Source organism: Ranitomeya imitator, chromosome 4 (assembly GCF_032444005.1).
Source record: "Ranitomeya imitator isolate aRanImi1 chromosome 4, aRanImi1.pri, whole genome shotgun sequence".
Taxonomy (NCBI): domain Eukaryota; kingdom Metazoa; phylum Chordata; class Amphibia; order Anura; family Dendrobatidae; genus Ranitomeya; species Ranitomeya imitator.
In genome coordinates, this window is record NC_091285.1 from 558,138,949 (window position 1) to 558,158,519 (window position 19,571).

At 42.7% G+C, this 19,571-nt stretch overlaps 1 protein-coding gene across 6 annotated transcripts in view; it reads left to right on the forward strand.

The window, feature by feature from the left end:
* MCTP2 (multiple C2 and transmembrane domain containing 2) overlaps positions 1-19,571 on the forward strand; it is a 243,705-nt gene that overhangs the window by 99,184 nt on the left and 124,950 nt on the right. For all 6 annotated transcript variants that reach the window (XM_069766271.1, XM_069766275.1, XM_069766270.1 and 3 more), the window contains exon 4: positions 5,260-5,365. In XM_069766271.1, coding sequence (XP_069622372.1) covers positions 5,260-5,365 — 106 coding nt within the window. The remainder of the gene's footprint in view (positions 1-5,259; positions 5,366-19,571) is intronic.

Here is a 19,571-nt window from a genome sequence, read left to right on the forward strand (position 1 = left end):
CTAGATGGATTAGGGAGGCCATTTCCTTATCCTATGCTTCTCGTGGTGCTCCGATCCCTGAAGGCATCAAGGCTCACTCCACCAGAGCCGTGGCTACTTCCTGGGCAGAAAAAGCAGAGGTATCGATTGATCAGATTTGTAAGGCCGCTACCTGGTCCTCACCGTCTACCTTCTTTAGACACTACCGGCTCGATCTATCCTCCTCAACTGTCCTTACCTTTGGTAGAAGGGTACTACAAGCGGTGGTCCCTCCCTAGGGTGTTCTTTCTCCAAAAATCTCTCAGGTGTGCTGTCATGGGAGACGGGAAAACACCAAGGTTACTTACTGGTAGCCGGTTTTTCCGGAGCCCATGACAGCACCTGTATATTCCCTCCCTTCTTGTTCACCCTTTCGGTGTGCACTTTTTAGTGGGTGTTATTTATTATTACAATGTGGTGGTAGATTGCCATGTGTACTAACCAAGGGGCCTCTCATGCTCTGAAAACCAACTGAAGCGAGGGAGAGGTACCGCCCTTTTATTTCAGTAGGTTTCCTGTCCCGACTGGGCGGATCCCTCTCTCAGGTGTGCTGTCATGGGCTCCGGAAAAACCGGCTACCAGTAAGTAACCTTGGTGTTTTTGGTATTAAAAACACAAAACACACCCACCCACCCACTGAATACATAAAATTTTGTGAGGTCAACCTTATTTTGCTGTGGATTGTGTTACTAGGTGATATTGTTATTAGGATATGATAAGTTTATATTTTTCTTAGTTTACAGGAAGTATCCAGTATACAAAGATTTCCCAAACTTGACACTTCATTCCAGGCATCCTGAATGGAAATAATTTATTTTATGATGAATACAGTAAAAATAGCATTGTTCTCAAGGTGCCCAACATGAATAATGCAATGGTGGAAGTGTGTTTATGAAATAATAAATATTACAACCTGGGTATTCCACCTTTACTCTTGGGCTCTTCATGGACCACTGAGTTTAACCCCTTAATCCCATATGACGTACTATCCCGTCCAGGTGACCTGGGACTTAATTCCCATGGACGGGATAGTACGTCATATGCGATCGGCCGCGCTCACGGGGGGAGCGCGGCCGATCGCGGCCGGGTGTCAGCTGCCTATCGCAGCTGACATCCGGCACTATGTGCCAGGAGCGGTCACGGACCGCTCCCGGCACATTAACCCCCGGCACACCGCGATCAAAGATGATCGCGGTGTGCCGGCGGTGCAGGGAAGCATCGCGCAGGGAGGGGGCTCCCTGCGGGCTTCCCTGAGACGATCGGTACACGGTGATGTGCTCACCGTGTACCGAGCGTCTTCTCCCTGCAGTCCCCGGATCCAAAATGGCCGTCGGGCTGCATCCGGGTCCTGCAGGGAGCACTTCCGGGTCAGGATCAGGCTGCAGCTGCAGCTCTAATCCTGCCCGGCTGTATGTCAGATCACCGATCTGATAGAGTGCTGTGCACACTGTCAGATCGGTGATCTGTGATGTCCCCCCCTGGGACAAAGTGAAAAAGTAAAAAAAAAAATTTCCACACTTGTAAAAAAAAAAATAAAAAAAAAATTCCTAAATAAAGCAGAAAAAAAAAAATATTATTCCCATAAATACATTTCTTTACATAAAAAAAAACAAAAAAACAATAAAAGTACACATATTTAGTATCGCCGCGTCCGTAACGACCCGACCTATAAAACTGGCCCACTAGTTAACCCCTTCAGTGAACACCGTAAGAAAAAAAAAAAAAAAAACGAGCCAAAAAACAACGCTTTATTATCATAACGCTGAACAAAGAGTGGAATAACACGCGATCAAAAAGACGGATATAAATAACCATGTTACCTCTGAAAACGTCATCTTGTCCCGCAAAAAACGAGCCGCCATATAGCATCATAACCAAAAAAATAAAAAAGTTATAGTCCTCTGAATAAAGCGATGCCAAAATAATTATTTTTTCTATAAAATAGCTTTTATCGTATAAAAGCGCCAAAACATAAAAAAAATGATATAAATGAGGTGTCGCTGTAATCGTACTGACCCGAAGAATAAAACTGCTTCATCAATTTTACCAAACGCGGAACGGTATAAACGCCTCCCCCAAAAGAAATTCATGAATAGCTGGTTTTTGGTCATTCTGCCTCACAAAAAAATCGGAATAAAAAGCGATCAAAAACTGTCACGTGTCCGAAAATGTAACCGATAAAAACGTCAACTCGTCCCGCAAAAAACAAGACCTCACATGACTCTGTGGACCAAAATATGGAAAAATTATAGGTCTCAAAATGTGGAGACGCAAAAACTTTTTTTCTATAAAAAGCGTCTTTTAGTGTGTGACGGCTGCCAATCATAAAAATCCGCTAAAAAACTCGCTATAAAAGTAAATCAAACCCCCCTTCATCACCCCCTTAGTTAGGCTAGGTTCACATTGCGTTAATGGGTTAACGCTAACGGACAGCGTTGCACGGCGAAAATGTCACAATTAACGCCGTGCAACGGGTCCGTTAGCACAACCATTGACAGCAATGTGATTTTCAGGTGTAGCTCATCGCTAGAGCGTGCCATTTTCGGCTCGCGCTAGCAAGGTGCCATTCTTTTGTGGCGCGCCTCAGACGCTGCTTGCAGCGTCCGCGGCGCGCCCGAGGTCCGATCCCCGATCTTCCAGAGCGGGGACGTTAACGCGACCACTAAACACGACACCTAAAAAGACATTGTGTTAGCGCAATCCGCTAGTGCTAAACGGATTTCCCTAACGCAATGTGAACCTAGCCTTAGGGAAAAATAATAAAATTAAAAAAAATGTATTTATTTCCATTTTCCGGTTAGGGTTAGGGTTAGGGCTAGGGTTGGGGCTAGGGTTAGGGTTTGGATTACATTTACGGTTGGGATTAGGGTTGGGATTAGAATTAGGGGTGTGTCTGGGTTAGGTGTGTGGTTAGGGTTACAGTTGGGATTAGGGTTAGTGGTGCGTTTGGATTAGGGTTTCATTTATAATTGGGGGGTTTCCACTGTTTAGACACATCAGGGGCTCTCCAAACGCAACATGGCATCCCATCTCAATTCCAGTCAATTTTGCATTGAAAAGTAAAATGGCGCTCCTTCCCTTCCGAGCTCTGCCATACGCCCAAACAATGGTTTACACCCATATACGGGGTATCAGCGTACTCAGGACAAATTGGCCAACAATTTTTGAGGTTCAATTTCTTCTCTTACTCTTGGGAAAATAAAAAATTGGGGGCGAAAAGATCATTTTTGTGAAAAAATATGATTTTTTATTTTTACGGCTCTGCATTATAAACTTCTGTGAAGCAATTGGTGGGTCAAAGTGGTCACCACACATCTAGATAAGTTCCTTAGGGTGTCTACTTTCCAAAATGGTGTCACTTGTGGGGGGTTTCAATGTTTAGGCACATCAGTGGCTCTCCAAACGCAACATGGTGTCCCATCTCAATTCCTGTCAATTTTGCATTTAAAAGTCAAATGGCGCTCCTTCCCTTCCGAGCTCTGCCATGCGCCCAAACAGTGGTTTACTCCCACATATGGGGTATCAGCGTACTCAGTACAGATTGTACAACAATGTTTGGCATCCATTTTATCCTGTTACCCTTGGTAAAATAAAACAAATTGGAGCTGAAATAAATTTTGTGTGAAAAAAAGTTAAATATTCATTTTTATTTAAACATTCCAAAAATTCCTGTGAAACCCCTGAAGGGTTAATAAACTTCTTGAATGTGGTTTTGAGCACCTTGAGGGGTGCAGTTTTTAGAATGGTGTCACACTTGGGTATTTTCTATCATATAGACCCCTCAAAATGACATCAAATGAGATGTGGTCCCTAAAAAAAAATGGTGTTGTAAAAATGAGAAATTGCTGGTCAACTTTGAACCCTTATAACTCCCTAACAAAAAAAAATTTTGGTTCCAAAATTGTGCTGATGTAAAGGAGACATGTGGGAAATGTTACTTATTAAGTATTTTGCGTGACATATCTCTGTGATTTAAGGGCATAAAAATTTAAAGTTGGAAAATTGCGAAATTTTCAAAATTTTCGCCAAATTTCCGTTTTTTTCACAAATAAACGCAAGTTATATCGAATAAATGTTACTACTAAAATGAAGTACAATATGTCACGAGAAAACAATGTCAGAATCGCCAAGATCCGTTGAAGCGTTCCAGAGTTATAACCTCATAAAGGGACAGTGGTCAGAATTGTAAAAATTGGCCCGGTCATTAACGTGCAAACCACCCTCGGGGCTTAAGGGGTTAAATGACAAATTAGATCTTCAGGAACGGACGCCCCTGAGTAGTACCAAACTGGTTTGAGCTCTACCCAGTCTTCCTGGACCAGTAGTTCTGTAGCCCAATAAGGTTATAGTATTCTTGCATATGGCAATAGTACTGGGCAAAAATACATTAATGTTCCTGGGGCTCGGAGGTCTGCAACATATAGCAAATGCATGTAGAAAAGCCGCGGAGACACCATCAAGTGTTTCTCAACGCTAGCAATAAATAGCCAGGTCTTTCACCGGGAAGGAACAACCATGGGAAGGGCAGCATCCAAAAAGGAAAACCACCTAAGCCAAAACATGGTATCCATCCACAGACAGCTGTTTCGGGGTATTTGCCCCTCATGAGTGTGGAGTAGGAAACTGGCTATTAGGAGCAGTGCCTAGTAAAAGGACTATAAAGATAAGGATGAATGACCTTGGGGAGATCAAAACATCCATTTACTAGGCACTGCTCCTAAGCAGCTGTCTGTGGATGGATACCATGTTTTGGCATAGGTGGTTTTCTTTTTTGGATGCTGCCCTTCCCGTGGTTGTTCCTTCCCGGTGAAAGACCTGGCTATTTATTGCTTGCGTTGAGAAACACGTGATGGTGTCTCCGCGGCTTTTCTACATTTGCATATTTCCCATAAGGGATGGGGGCAGTGTTCTGGATCACTGCGTTGAGAAACACGTGATGGTGTCTTCGCGGTGTTGGATGTTTTGATCTCCCCGAGGTCATTCATCCTTATGTTTATATTGCATCATATAGCAGACAGTGGAGAATTTAGCCAGCTCTGGTAAATGATCCCCTTTCATAAGTCACGGCTTTATTGGTTATTAAAATCCCACATTTAGTGGCTATTTTTTGTTCATATAGAATGTAGAGATCCACTGTAGATAGAGTTGATATTAGAATGTGCCATTGTCCAGTATGCCAGTAGTCACATTTTGCAGTGGTGCATGTAATGTGTAACTGGTATTTTATTTTGTTTTCTTCAGGGCCTTGAAAACTATGACAGTGTGAGCAATCTTCCAAATCTAATGTCCTACCTCCTGACTATCCACCTAAGAGAGGGTCGCAATCTGGTCATCAGGGATCGTTCAGGTAATTATGACGTAAAGATCTTCTGTACTGCACTATGTTAATGTGACCTGATCTCCGTATCCTGACTGAACTCCTCTGCATCCCACAAGAAGCCATATTTTCCCCCTGGAGAACGTTACACCTGGTGATTCATCTAGTCTACCTTCTTGATTGCAATGTCTACACCAACAGAATGCAGTAAATCGTCCGTGGTTAAACTTGTTTTGTTGGTTTGTAAAACTGCACAATCCCAATTCTGCGTTGTAAGTAATGTAGTATGATAACTATATTCCCTTCCTAGCCAATGATTTATTGAAACCAAGCAGAACAATCTTTTACTTAATGGGTTTGTACCATATTAACAAGTTATCCCTAGCCCATATCAATAGAATAGGAGTCAGCATAACTTTAGTGTTGGGCAATATGACTGCTGGGATACTAAGGGATCTTGAGGGAGACACTAAAGAGTCCCTTCCAAATAGAGCAGAGGTTGAGCATGTTCTCCTATTCTTTTATCTAATTCTACATTGGAATATTTAGTTATTTACACCTTTTGCTCTTTTCTTGCAAAATATGCTTTTCACCAAGAAGAGAACAGTCTGTTTAGTAGATGACGTGAGCATTATTTGTGGTCATGTAAATAAGCAAAAATAAGATGTCGAGAAGGGAGCTTCTGGTGAGCTGCCATCAATAATACATTGGGGGACGTTTTGATAAATAAAAACTTGTAGGCTGGGACTACATGACCACACAGATTGTGCTGCCAAAGAGCTTTATGCTGCTAGCATATTGCAAGATAATGCAAGTGAATTGGATCACCTATTTACCCAACTGTGCAGCGCCCCAAAAAAGCAAACCATAAAAATTTGGAACCAGTTGGACTTTTTTTGTAACTTGCTTGCCACCAAATTCACCAGCATTGTGGACACGTAGCAGAAGCATAGAGCAATCTTTGGCCGCAAGAACTGGTTGAAGGCTAAAGTTGCCGTGTAGCCCCAGCCTTGTACTAGTAAGACGTGATTCAATCCTGGACCAGGACTTTAATTTATTAATCCAAATGCACCAGAATTGAGTAATCCAGAGTAATAGCACACTTGCCTTATGCTTCATTAATTAAGATTTGCTTGCTGGATACTTCTATTTTTAGCGTATCATGAAAACTAGATTTTGAACCATTTTACTCTTTTTTTTTTTTTTTTTTTTTTTTTTTATATAGAAACTGTAAAATATAATGTAAAAGTAAGCCAAGCGAAAGGTGCTGGAAGGTTAGACAAGAGCGTTAATGCACCAGACTTAAGACTGTCTAGTCTAAGTTTATACTGTCTGGAAAATGTGCCGAATTAGTATGTCTGCCCCAACTTGTCTTGAGCATTAATTACCAATTTGTTTCTTAGAGGAGGCGGACTTATAAAACTGGCATATTATTTTATCCCACAACTTCCGGTTTTTAATAATATCATTGTGGGAGCTGTCACTTTGATCCCATATGGGAGATTCGGGATTCCTATTTGCAATAAAAACATGATTACACATGATTACCTTAATACTCGAGTGACACAACATTTATTGTGGCTTCTTACATTGCAAGCCTACCGATTGTGACGAGAAGATTGCAGACGCTGCTGCTGCTCGATCCCTCACTATCCAACATCTGACAGCCACTACACACTCAATGGATGTATATAGACTTATAGAATATATAGAATTGTACTTACATTGCCTCAGGTCGCTCACACGATGCACGCACTGTGTAGCTGGCTTTTCCACAGTTTGCCTGCAGAGTGTATGCTCTAAAATGGCTGAAATCCTATTTCCTGTCACATGACCACATGGAAAAGCCTCATTAACGCAATCCAACTCATGGTTTCATTTGGACATTTTGCTTGATTTGCGTCTGGCTGCGTTTGCAATAGACTTCTATGGCAGAATTAACGCTTCCGTTACCCGTGCGTTAGCTTGACTGGACCTGAAAACGCTGCAGGCCGTGTTGTGGAAGGTGCGTCACAAAAAAAACCGGAATGTTGCAAACGCATGCCAATTTTGACATGTTACGATGCGTCACACTAATGCAAGTGTATGGAAGCGTTACAATGTCCGTTATATTGCGTTTTGCCTACTTAAAAACGTGTCTGTTAGACGGACTGCCCTAGCACAATGTGAACCCAGCCTTACTCAGATCTTTGTACAGGATGTACATTAATGTGGGCGATTTCTTCTACGTATAATTTAGCCAATCTACTCTGCTTTCCAAAACTAGGCCTGTTGTTTTAAAAAATAGTAAAGGGTAAATATCTCTAAGTGCGTTTTCTCTCGTCTGTGTGGTATTTAGAAATTTGTGAGATTGCACATGAAGGTTATTCCCACTAATCACTAGAAGCCCTTGCTGGGAGGTCATATTATATCCTAGGATCAGTCAGGTTTCAGGGCAAGGTCTCTCGTTTGGATCAAAGTGTCAAATCTGGATTTTCTTTCTGATAAACGAGAGCCTGTCACTAGGTCTAAAGCCATGAAACAAACATATGTATAACGTTATACAGCTGGAGTTTCATATTTTAAATGAGTCCAGTATAGCAAAAATCCATTCCAGCTGTAGCATCCCCGTTACCAAAGACGTGGTCTGAATAGTGTAGGATACCTACCTAGGATACCTACCTATTTAGACTTTTCCTAGGCGAAGTGCATTCTCAGTGAACTGGGCCTGCAGTCTACATAAAGACCTTTTCCATAGGTGCCAGTCGCCATGCCAAAAGTGTGTTCTTTCGTACTTTGTTTAGCAGGTATGCATCTGTATACGATTTTTATTTTGGGAAAGCACAGCGGTCTACACTTTCCTCTGCAAAGACTGGTCCCTGTAGACTTTGGTCACTCTCAATCACAGCGTGTAGGCATCCAGCAATGGGCACAGACTGAGAAGCCTGCCCTCCAGAGCAACACCAAGTGAGCCGACTATCACACTTGTCCCTATCAAAACCATTCATGTAGGCATTGGGCAGTACATTAGCTGAGAGATAAGTATATTTGCAGCTGTTACTTGCGTAGTTAACCCCTTCAAGACGCAGCCCTTCTTCGTTTATGCGTTTTCGTTTTTCGCTCCCCTCCCAGAGCGGGACGAGTTGTACTTTTGAACGACACCATTGGTTTTACCGTGACTTGTACTAGAAAATGGGGGAAAAAATTCAAATGTGGTGAAATTGCAAAAAAAAAGTGCAATCCCACACTTGTTTTTTGTTTTGGCTTTTTTGCTAGGTTCACCAAATGCTAAAACTGGCCTGCCATTGTGATTTTCCACGTCATTACGAGTTCATAGACACCAAACATGCCTCGGTTATTTTTTATCTAAGTGGTGAAAAAAAATTCCTAACCTGGCTAAAAAAAAAAAAAAATTGCGATCATGTGACTGGGGTCGGCGATGTGCGCATTTCCGGCCCGATGGCTGGAAGCGGTAGTTACATGACACTGTCAGTGTTTGGCAACGGTATTTAACTAGTTAATAGCAGCGGGTGGATCGCGATTCCACCTGCCGCTATTGCACGCACATGTCAGGTGTACAAAACAGCTGACATGTCACGACTTTGATTTGGGCTTAGCGCCGGAGCCCACATCAAAGGGGGTGACACGACATGAGCCGTACTAGTACGGGGCATGTCATGAAGGGGTTAAGGGTGTACTGTCCTCGCCTTCCTGTACACACAATGGTCATGGTGCCAATGTACTCACCTGGATCCAGTAATGTATAAATCTTTTTACTAGCCAAAATTGACAATAAAGACAAGCTGGGAAATTGGTATAAAAAAACTGGAAGGAACAGTATCTGGCCGAGTTCAATCATTGTCAGTATGGTCATTTTCATTCTTGTGCATTGTTTTTTATATTTTTGAGTAAATTTCCCTTTACATAAGGGTAGATCATAGAATGATAGAATGTTAAAAGTTGGAAGGGACCTCCGGGGTCATCGTCTCCAACCCCCTGCTCAATGCAGAATTCACTAAATCATCTCAGAGAAATGTCGGTCCTGTCTCTGTTTGAAGACTTCCATTGAAGGAGAACTCGCTACCTCTCATGGCAGCCTTTTCCACTAATTGATCACCCTCACTGTCAAAAAGTATTTTTTCTACTATCTGCTCTATCTTCTCCCTTTCAGTTTCATTCCATTGCTTCTCGTGTTTCCATGTGGAAATGAGAATAAAGATGATCCCTCTACACTGCGACAGCCCTTCAGATATTTGTAGACAGCTATTAAGTCTCTTAGCCTTCTTTTTGTGCAAGCGAAACATTCCCACATCCTCTGTGTTCCCTGTAGGACATACTTTGCAGACCGGTCACCATCCTGGTCGCTCATCTCTGATTTTGTTCCAGTTTTTCAGTGTCTTTATTTTAAATTTGGTGCCCAGAATTGGATACAGTATTTCAGATGAGGCCTGACCAAGGAGGAGTAGAGGGGGATAATTACCGTACTTCATGTAATCTAGACTGTATGCTTCCCTTTATACACCCCAGAATGGTTTGCCTTTTTTGCTGCTGCATCACAGTGTTGACTCTTGCAGTCTGTGATCTATTAGTATACCCAAGTCTTTTCACACTTGCTGTTTCTTAATTACATTCCTCTCATTTTGCAGGTGTCATTTTCATTTTTCTTGGCCAGAATTAGAAACTTGCATTTTTCCAAATATTCATATTTGTGCTTATAACCTCCTGTTTTTCATGAAAGCAACAGTGCTGTGACCGTTCCAAATGTTGAATGATGGAAATATAATGGTATCTGGCAGAGCTCCATCAAGGATTTTGTTGTTTTAACTACCATATTGGTGCTGAGTGTACCACGACGGAGCTTAATAACAGAAATGTGAACCGACTCATAATAGATGGAACAAGTATTTGCATTGTAACTTATAATTTTCATACTTTGTGTCTGAGTTTACAACATTCACTCTTTTTCGAGGTGTTTCTCTCAGACCTACAAAATTTCAGTTTCCAAACAATGTCACTTCTTTTGGGTCCAGGTCATACCAAGATCTGCAAAGGGCTGCAGGTTACTGAGCAGGGGGCTCAGTAATAGATTTTTGCTTCTGCGGGTTTACTTGTGGTTATGTTTATGAGAAATGCTAACCATGTTATGTATGGCGGCTCGTGGTATTGCACGCTAATTATGACAAGCTCCAGGATGAACATGTTCCTCTGCACTGAACGGACCAGTTCTCAGGAATATTTGTTCAAAAATCCTAGGTTATTGTAGAAAAATAGGTTACCTTGGTTAGGTAATCGTACTAATTGTCTGACCTACATGTGTCGCCTTTTCGCTTAGTTCTGCGGAATAAGCCATATAAAAAGACCCTATTCATGTGGGTGTCTTCTGCTTAGACACATAGAGCGAGAGTATCAGTCTCTGAAGCTTTCCACCTTCCTGATGATGTAGGTGTAAAAGTAAGAAATAACTTCATGATTTCTGTAGAAGGCATTGGTTTTGCAAAGCATTTTCAGAAAGAAAGTGGGGCAGCACGGTGGCGCAGTGGATAGCACTGTAGCCTTGCAGCGCTGGAGTCCTGGGTTCAAACCCCACCAAGGACAACATTTGCAAAGAGTTTGTATGTTTTCCATGTTTGCATGGGTTTCCTCCCACATTCCAAAGACATACTGACAGGGAAATTTAGATTGTGAGCCCCAACGGGGGACAGCGATAATAATGTGTGCAAACTGTAAAGCGATGCGGAATATGTTAGTGCTATATAAAAATATAGATCCAGATTCTGTGTGCCTAAGATTGGCATATGATCTCAGCCTGATGGTGCCCGGGCCCAGAGATGGCAAGTAGCAGACTTTCAGTCAGGAAGTGTGCTGCAGAGAAGTGTAAAAGTTTAATGTTTGCATTTCAACGTGGCAGCACATTTATTTTACATAAACAATGAACCTGAGTCATACTGGCCCACCAGAGTAGCCGAGGACCATCCTGTGGGCCATGTGGTGATGCATTAATCCTGTGGCAACATCCGGAATATATGTTCGGCAGATGAGCGCACCTCTTGTAAGGTGCAAGCTCAGGCCCCCAAGCCTGCTGTGTGAAATGCAGCTGGTGACTCTTAGGCTACTTTTACACTTCCGTCGTTTAGGCTGCGTCGCAATGCGTCGTTTTGGAGAAAGAATGCATCCTGCAAAGTTGCCCGCAGGATGTGTTTTTTGCCCATAGACTTGCACTAGCAACGCATTGCGACGTATGGCCACACGTCACATCTGTCAAACGACGGGTGCGTTGTGTTTTGGCGGACCGTCGGCACAAAAAAAGTTCAATGTAACTTGTTTTTTTTGTGCGACGTGTCCGCCATTTTTGACCGGCAGAAACTCCGCCCCATCCTCCCCGCTCATCACAATGGGCAGCAGATGCGTTGTAAACCTGCATCCGCTGCCCACGTTGTGCTAAATTTTAGCACAACGTCCGTCGGTACGTCGGGCCGACGGTTTGCGACGGCCCCGTACCGACGGAAGTGTGAAAGTAGCCTTACATGGCACCCTAGCAGTAACCCCTTAAAAATAAATATCGGGATTACTCAATACTCTTTCACACCAGATGATTTTTACTATTTTAGACACTTAAACATAACAATGGGATGCGGGTCCCTGAGATGGATACATCTTTCTCAAGAATGAGGCTGACCTTTTTCTCTTCAAGGGTTTGTCTGGTCTAAAATGAAAAGTCTGCAGCATTGTGTGACTGCACACTTGTGAATCCCCCCAGTGGACACACTGTGCACTGTGAGAATTCAACGGTTTCTCAGCCAAGAACGGTGGTCATACATGCGATATGTATACTCCGGGGCAGAAACCGATTAGTGGCTGTGGCCTTGCTCAATACAAGTGTATGCCCTGACTCGGGATTTTGGCTTCTCTACCCAAAATGAGAGCTAGAGCAGGGGTGTCAAACTGCATTCCTCGAGGGCTGCAAACAGGTCATGTTTTCAGGATTTCCTTGTACTGCACAGGTGATAATTTAATCACCTACACAAATAATGAGTTAGTGATTTAAATTATCACCTGTGCAGTACAAGGAAATCCTAAAAACATGACCTGTTTGCAGCCCTCGAGGAATGCAGTTTGACACCCCTGGTCTATAGAGAGAGTCTGCAGGAATCTTTAATCTAAACAGTAATGAAGAAAAAAAAATTCCTGCAGAAAGGACAACTGTCTAGCAACAGCGCTAATCCTCTCTCCAATTTTAGGCCTTCATTAGTCTCAGAATTGCACTTGCTTAATGTGGGCATAATGAACAATTTTTATGCAGATTGTATGTTTCTAATAAATCGGTATAACAGTGTACAAAACAATGCAAGTTATCACCTCTGAAAAATATGGAGGTAAAACGCCAACCTGGACGACCCTTCACCTGAGGGGAATCACGGCCCCAATCAGGACTTCACCTGAAGGGAAACTAATGCATTCATCACTACCTCAGGTACAGACCACGGATTCCTGCAGACTCTTGTGCTGCCGGAGTGGAGAGTTGGCTGTGCAAGAGCAATGCTGCCCACTCACTCACTCTTCCAGGAGTTCCCGAAAGAATAAAATTAGGCAAACAAGTAATAACTGTATGATTGCTGAGGACACCACTCATCTCTAAAATGGGGGCCCCAAGTCCTCAGTTATCTGTCACTATTTCGGATTTACGGTAATCCTAAATTGACATGCGCAACTTATGTATATATACTAGAAATAGGCCCGATGCGATCACATCGGGAGTGCGGTGAAATTAACATCTCCGCTATTCCCCACGCAGGCGCAGTAACAGCCGTGTCATTACCGCGCATGTGCGGGTAGAGCGTGCAGTTGTGGCTGTTACTGCACATGCGTGCCAGTATAGCGGAGACATGCATGGTAGGCACAAGTGACAACTGACGCGGTGCCTTATGGGATTCCGGGACAGCGGCCGTAAGTCCCAGCTGGCGAATATATACACTGTGTTCCAAATTATTATGCAAATAATATTTCCTCATATTTTCTCTAAATTACGTATCTGAATTGCAGTCATTGTTATTTTCCAGTCATCTACTATTCTAGTATAAATGCAATGTTTTGGAGCAAACTGCCTATGAAAACAGTATCTTTTAAAAAAAAAAAATAAACACTCAAAATGCATGTTCCAAATTATTATGCACAGCAGAGTTTTCAACCTTTATTTAATTTTGAACAAAAAAAATGGTCAATTGTGAAGTTATAAGCATTATCAGCTTATTACAAAATGAAATCAAACAGTTTTCAAGTGAAAACTTTATTCTAGGTGATGTTACATTTGCACATAGGACCCCTTGTTCGAAAGAAGCTTCTGAACTCTCTCGTCCATTGAATTTGTCAGTTTTTGGATGGTTTCTGCTTCAGTTGTTTTGCATGTGGACAGAATACCCTCCCAGAGCTGTTGCTTAGAAGTGAACTGCCTCCCACCATCATAGACACTCCTTTTGATGATGCTCCAGAGGTTCTCAATGGGGTTGAGGTCAGGGGAAGATGGTGGCCACACCATAAGTTTGTCCTCTTTTATGCCCGTAGCAGCCAGAGATGCAGATATGCTGGTGTTTTTTGCAGCATGAGACGGTGCATTATCATGCATGAAAATGATCTTGCTGCGGAAAGCACGGTTCTTCCTCTTGAACCATGGCAGGAAGTGTTTTTAGAAACTCCACATAGATTATGGAGTTTCTTTACCCCTTCAGGGATCATAAAGGGGCCGACAATCTCTCTCCCCATGATTCCAGCCCAAAACATTACTCCACCTCCTCCTTGTTGGCGCCTTAGCGGTGTTTTCATGGAGTGTCCATCAACCAGCCATCCTCCACTCCATCCATCTGGACCATCAAGCATTGCACGGCACTCATCGGTGAACAAAACAGTTTGCAAGTCAGTCTTCATGTATCGTTTGGCCGTTTCTGCTTGTGTGCAGTGGATAGAGGTGTTCGACAGGATGGCTTACGCACAGCTTCAAACCTCTGAAGGACCCTGCATCTTTTTGTTCTTGGGACGTTGGAGACACCAGCAGCTTCAAAAACTTGTCTGCTGCTATGACAAGGCATTTTTGCAGCTGCTCCTTTAACCTTTCGCAATTGCCTGTTGGAAAGAGTCCTCAGTTTTTCCTTATCAGCACGCGCACGTGTGTGCTGGGAATCGGCTACATACTTCTTGATTGTGCGATGATCACGATGAAGTGTCTTGGCAATGTTGATTGTAGTCATGCCTTGACCTAAATACTCCACAATTTGTTGCTTCTCAGCAGCCAACACATCCTTTTTCTTTCCCATTTTGGCCAAAAATGTAGGCTGCTTAATAATGTGGAACAGCCTTCTTAAGTAGTCTTGCCTTTATTTGGACACACCTGCCAAACGAATTTGCACAGGTATCTGCAATTGCTTTCAGTGATATAACGAGCCCTGACACACATCACCATCAATGAGTTTAAATGGCAAACAAAAAAATTCTAACCTTATCACTCCCAAACTCTTTGTGCATAATAATTTGGAACACTGTGTACAACACGCACACACACACATATACACGCGCGCGCACACACATATACATGCGCGCACACACACATATACACGCGCGCACACACACATATACACGCGCGCACACACATATACGCGCGCGCGCGCACACACATATACACGCGCGCGCACACACATATACACGCGCGCGCACACACATATACGCGCGCGCACACACATATACGCGCGCGCACACACATATACACGCGCACGCGCACATATACACGCGCGCGCACATATACGCGCGCGCACATATACGCGCACGCACATATACGCGCACGCACATATACTCGCACACACATATACACGCGCACACACACATATACACGCGCACACACACATATACATGTGCGCGCACACACATACACGTGCGCGCACACACATATACACGCGCACACATATACGCGCGCACACATATACGCGCGCGCACATATACACACGCGCACATATACACACGCGCACATATACACGCACATACACGTGCACACACGTGTGTGTGTGTATATATATATATATATATATATATATATATATATATATATATATATATATATATATATATATATATATATATATATATATATATATATATACCACAGCAGCACATGTACATGAATCGGCCATGTGAAAACAGACAAATATTCATTTCACAAAAATATTTTTTCATAAAAATGTTTTCAAAAATTTTTTTTTCATAAAACTTAGTTAAAATGGAGATTCTTAGCGCATAAATTGGCCAATTCATGTATGCCCATCAACCACGGCAAGGTGATCTCCCCCATGTACAGTAGAGTAGGACCCATCAGGGGGAGATCACCTTGCCGTGGTTGATGGGCATACATGAATTGGCCAATTTATGCGCTAAGTATCTCCATTTTAACTGTAAGTTTTATGAAAAAATATTTTTGTGAAATGAATATTTGTCTGTGTTTTCACATGGCCGATTCATGTACATGTGCTGCTGTGGTCTTTTTTATCTCTGTGTTGCAGTTTGCAGCTTGCACGTGTTCACATTGGAAGTGCTGATTTGTTTTTTTTCATATACAGTGGGGCAAAAAAGTATTTAGTCAGTCAGCAATAGTGCAAGTTCCACCACTTAAAAAGATGAGCGGCGTCTGTAATTTACATCATAGGTAGACCTCAACTATGGGAGACAAACTGAGAAAAAAAAATCCAGAAATTCACATTGTCTGTTTTTTTTATCATTTTTTTTGCATATTATGGTGGAAAATAAGTATTTGGTCAGAAACAAACAATCAAGATTTCTGGCTCTCACAGACCTGTAACTTCTTCTTTAAGAGTCTCCTCTTTCCTCCACTCATTACCTGTAGTAATGGCACCTGTTTAAACTTGTTATCAGTATAAAAAGACACCTGTGCACACCCTCAAACAGTCTGACTCCAAACTCCACTATGGTGAAGACCAAAGAGCTGTCAAAGGACACCAGAAACAAAATTGTAGCCCTGCACCAGGCTGGGAAGACTGAATCTGCAATAGCCAACCAGCTTGGAGTGAAGAAATCAACAGTGGGAGCAATAATTAGAAAATGGAAGACATACAAGACCACTGATAATCTCCCTCAATCTGGGGCTCCACGCAAAATCCCACCCCATGGGGTCAGAATGATCACAAGAACGGTGAGCAAAAATCCCAGAACCACGCGGGGGGATCTAGTGAATGAACTGCAGAGAGCTGGGACCAATGTAACAAGGCCTACCATAAGTAACACACTACGCCACCATGGACTCAGATCCTGCAGTGCCAGACGTGTTCAACTGCTTAAGCCAGTACATGTCCGGGCCAGTCTGAAGTTTGCTAGAGAGCATTTGGATGATCAAGAGGAGTTTTGGGAGAATGTCCTATGGTCTGATGAAACCAAACTGGAACTGTTTGGTAGAAACACAACTTGTCGTGTTTGGAGGAAAAAGAATACTGAGTTGCATCCATCAAACACCATACCTACTGTAAAGCATGGTGGTGGAAACATCATGCCTTGGGGCTGTTTCTCTGCAAAGGGGCCAGGATGACTAATTCGGGTACATGAAAGAATGAATGGGGCCATGTATCGTGAGATTTTGAGTGCAAACCTCCTTCCATCAACAAGGGCATTGAAGATGAAACGTGGCTGGGTCTTTCAACATGACAATGATCCAAAGCACACCGCCAGGGCAACGAAGGAGTGGCTTCGTAAGAAGCATTTCAAGGTCCTGGAGTGGTCTAGCCAGTCTCCAGATCTCAACCCTATAGAAAACCTTTGGAGGGAGTTGAAAGTCCGTGTTGCCAAGCGAAAAGCCAAAAACATTACTGCTCTAGAGGAGATCTGCATGTAGGAATGGGCCAACATACCAACAACAGTGTGTGGCAACCTTGTGAAGACTTACAGAAAACGTTTGACCTCTGTCATTGCCAACAAAGGATATATTACAAAGTATTGAGATGAAATTTTGTTTCTGACCAAATACTTATTTTCCACCATAATATGCAAATAAAATGTTAAAAAAACAGACAATGTGATTTTCTGGATTTTTTTTTCTCAGTTTGTCTCCCATAGTTGAGGTCTACCTATGATGTAAATTACAGACGCCTCCCATCTTTTTAAGTGGTGGAACTTGCACTATTGCTGACTGACTAAATACTTTTTTGCCCCACTGTATATATGTATGTATATATATATGTATATACAGGTCCTTCTCAAAAAATTAGCATATAGTGTTAAATTTCATTATTTACCATAATGTAATGATTACAATTAAACTTTCATATATTATAGATTCATTATCCACCAACTGAAATTTGTCAGGTCTTTTATTGTTTTAATACTGATGATTTTGGCATACAACTCCTGATAACCCAAAAAACCTGACTCAATAAATTAGCATATCAAGAAAAGGTTCTCTAAACGACCTATTACCCTAATCTTCTGAATCAACTAATTAACTCTAAACACATGCAAAAGATACCTGAGGCATTTATAAACTCCCTGCCTGGTTCATTACTCAAAACCCCCATCATGGGTAAGACTAGCGACCTGACAGATGTCAAGAAGGCCATCATTGACACCCTCAAGCAAGAGGGTAAGACCCAGAAAGAAATTTCTCAACAAATAGGCTGTTCCCAGAGTGCTGTATCAAGGCACCTCAATGGTAAGTCTGTTGGAAGGAAACAATGTGGCAGAAAACGCTGTACAACGAGAAGAGGAGACCGGACCCTGAGGAAGATTGTGGAGAAGGACCGATTCCAGACCTTGGGGAACCTGAGGAAGCAGTGGACTGAGTCTGGTGTGGAAACATCCAGAGCCACCGTGCACAGGCGTGTGCAGGAAATGGGCTACAGGTGCCGCATTCCCCAGGTAAAGCCACTTTTGAGCTACAGAGAAGCAGCACTGGACTGTTGCTAAGTGGTCCCAAGTACTTTTTTCTGATGAAAGCAAATTTTGCATGTCATTCGGAAATCAAGGTGCCAGAGTCTGGAGGAAGACTGGGGAGAAGGAAATGCCAAAATGCCTGAAGTCCAGTGTCAAGTACCCACAGTCAGTGATGGTGTGGGGTGCCATGTCAGCTGCTGGTGTTGGTCCACTGTGTTTCATCAAGGGCAGGGTCAATGCAGCTAGCTATCAGGAGATTTTGGAGCACTTCATGCTTCCATCGGCTGAAATGCTTTATGGAGATGAAGATTTCATTTTTCAGCACGACCTGGCACCTGCTCACAGTGCCAAAACCACTGGTAAATGGTTTACTGACCATGGTATTACTGTGCTCAATTGGCCTGCCAACTCTCCTGACCTGAACCCCATAGAGAATCTGTGGGATATTGTGAAGAGAAAGTTGAGAGACGCAAGACCCAACACTCTGGATGAGCTTAAGGCCGCTATTGAAGCATCCTGGGCCTCCATAACATCTCAGCAGTGTCACAGGCTGATTGCCTCCATGCCACGCCGCATTGAAGCAGTCATTTCTGCCAAAGGATTCCCGACCAAGTATTGAGTGCATAACTGAACATTATTATTTGATGTTTTTTTTGTTTGTTATTAAAAAACACTTTTATTTGATTGGATGGGTGAAATATGCTAATTTATTGAGACAGGTTTTTTGGGTTATCAGGAGTTGTATGCCAAAATCATCAGTATTAAAACAATAAAAGACCTGACAAATTTCAGTTGGTGGATAATGAATCTATAATATATGAAAGTTTAATTGTAATCATTACATTATGGTAAATAATGAAATTTAACACTATATGCTAATTTTTTGAGAAGGACCTGTATGTATATGTGCATTTCCCTTACTTCGGGCCTTGGGGGACACTCTCATTGCACGGGAGTAACGCATACAGGCACGATTTCTCACACAAATTAAGTCCGTTCCGGTTTATTATAGCATCATAAACCGCACCGTAAGCCAAGTTACACACAGTCTGTTACTTTAACACGTGTGGCTTTACAAAACATTCGGTAGTCACGTCTTTTCTCTCCATTACATGCATCAACGGAACATATTAAACCTCGATAGTCTGTTCCACACACACATACACACGCGCGCGCACACACATACACACGCGCGCGCGCACACACACATATACACACGCGCGCACACACACATATACACGCGCGCACACACACACATATACACGCGCGCACACACACATATACGCGCGCACACACATATACACGCGCGCACACACATATACGCGCGCGCACACACATATACACG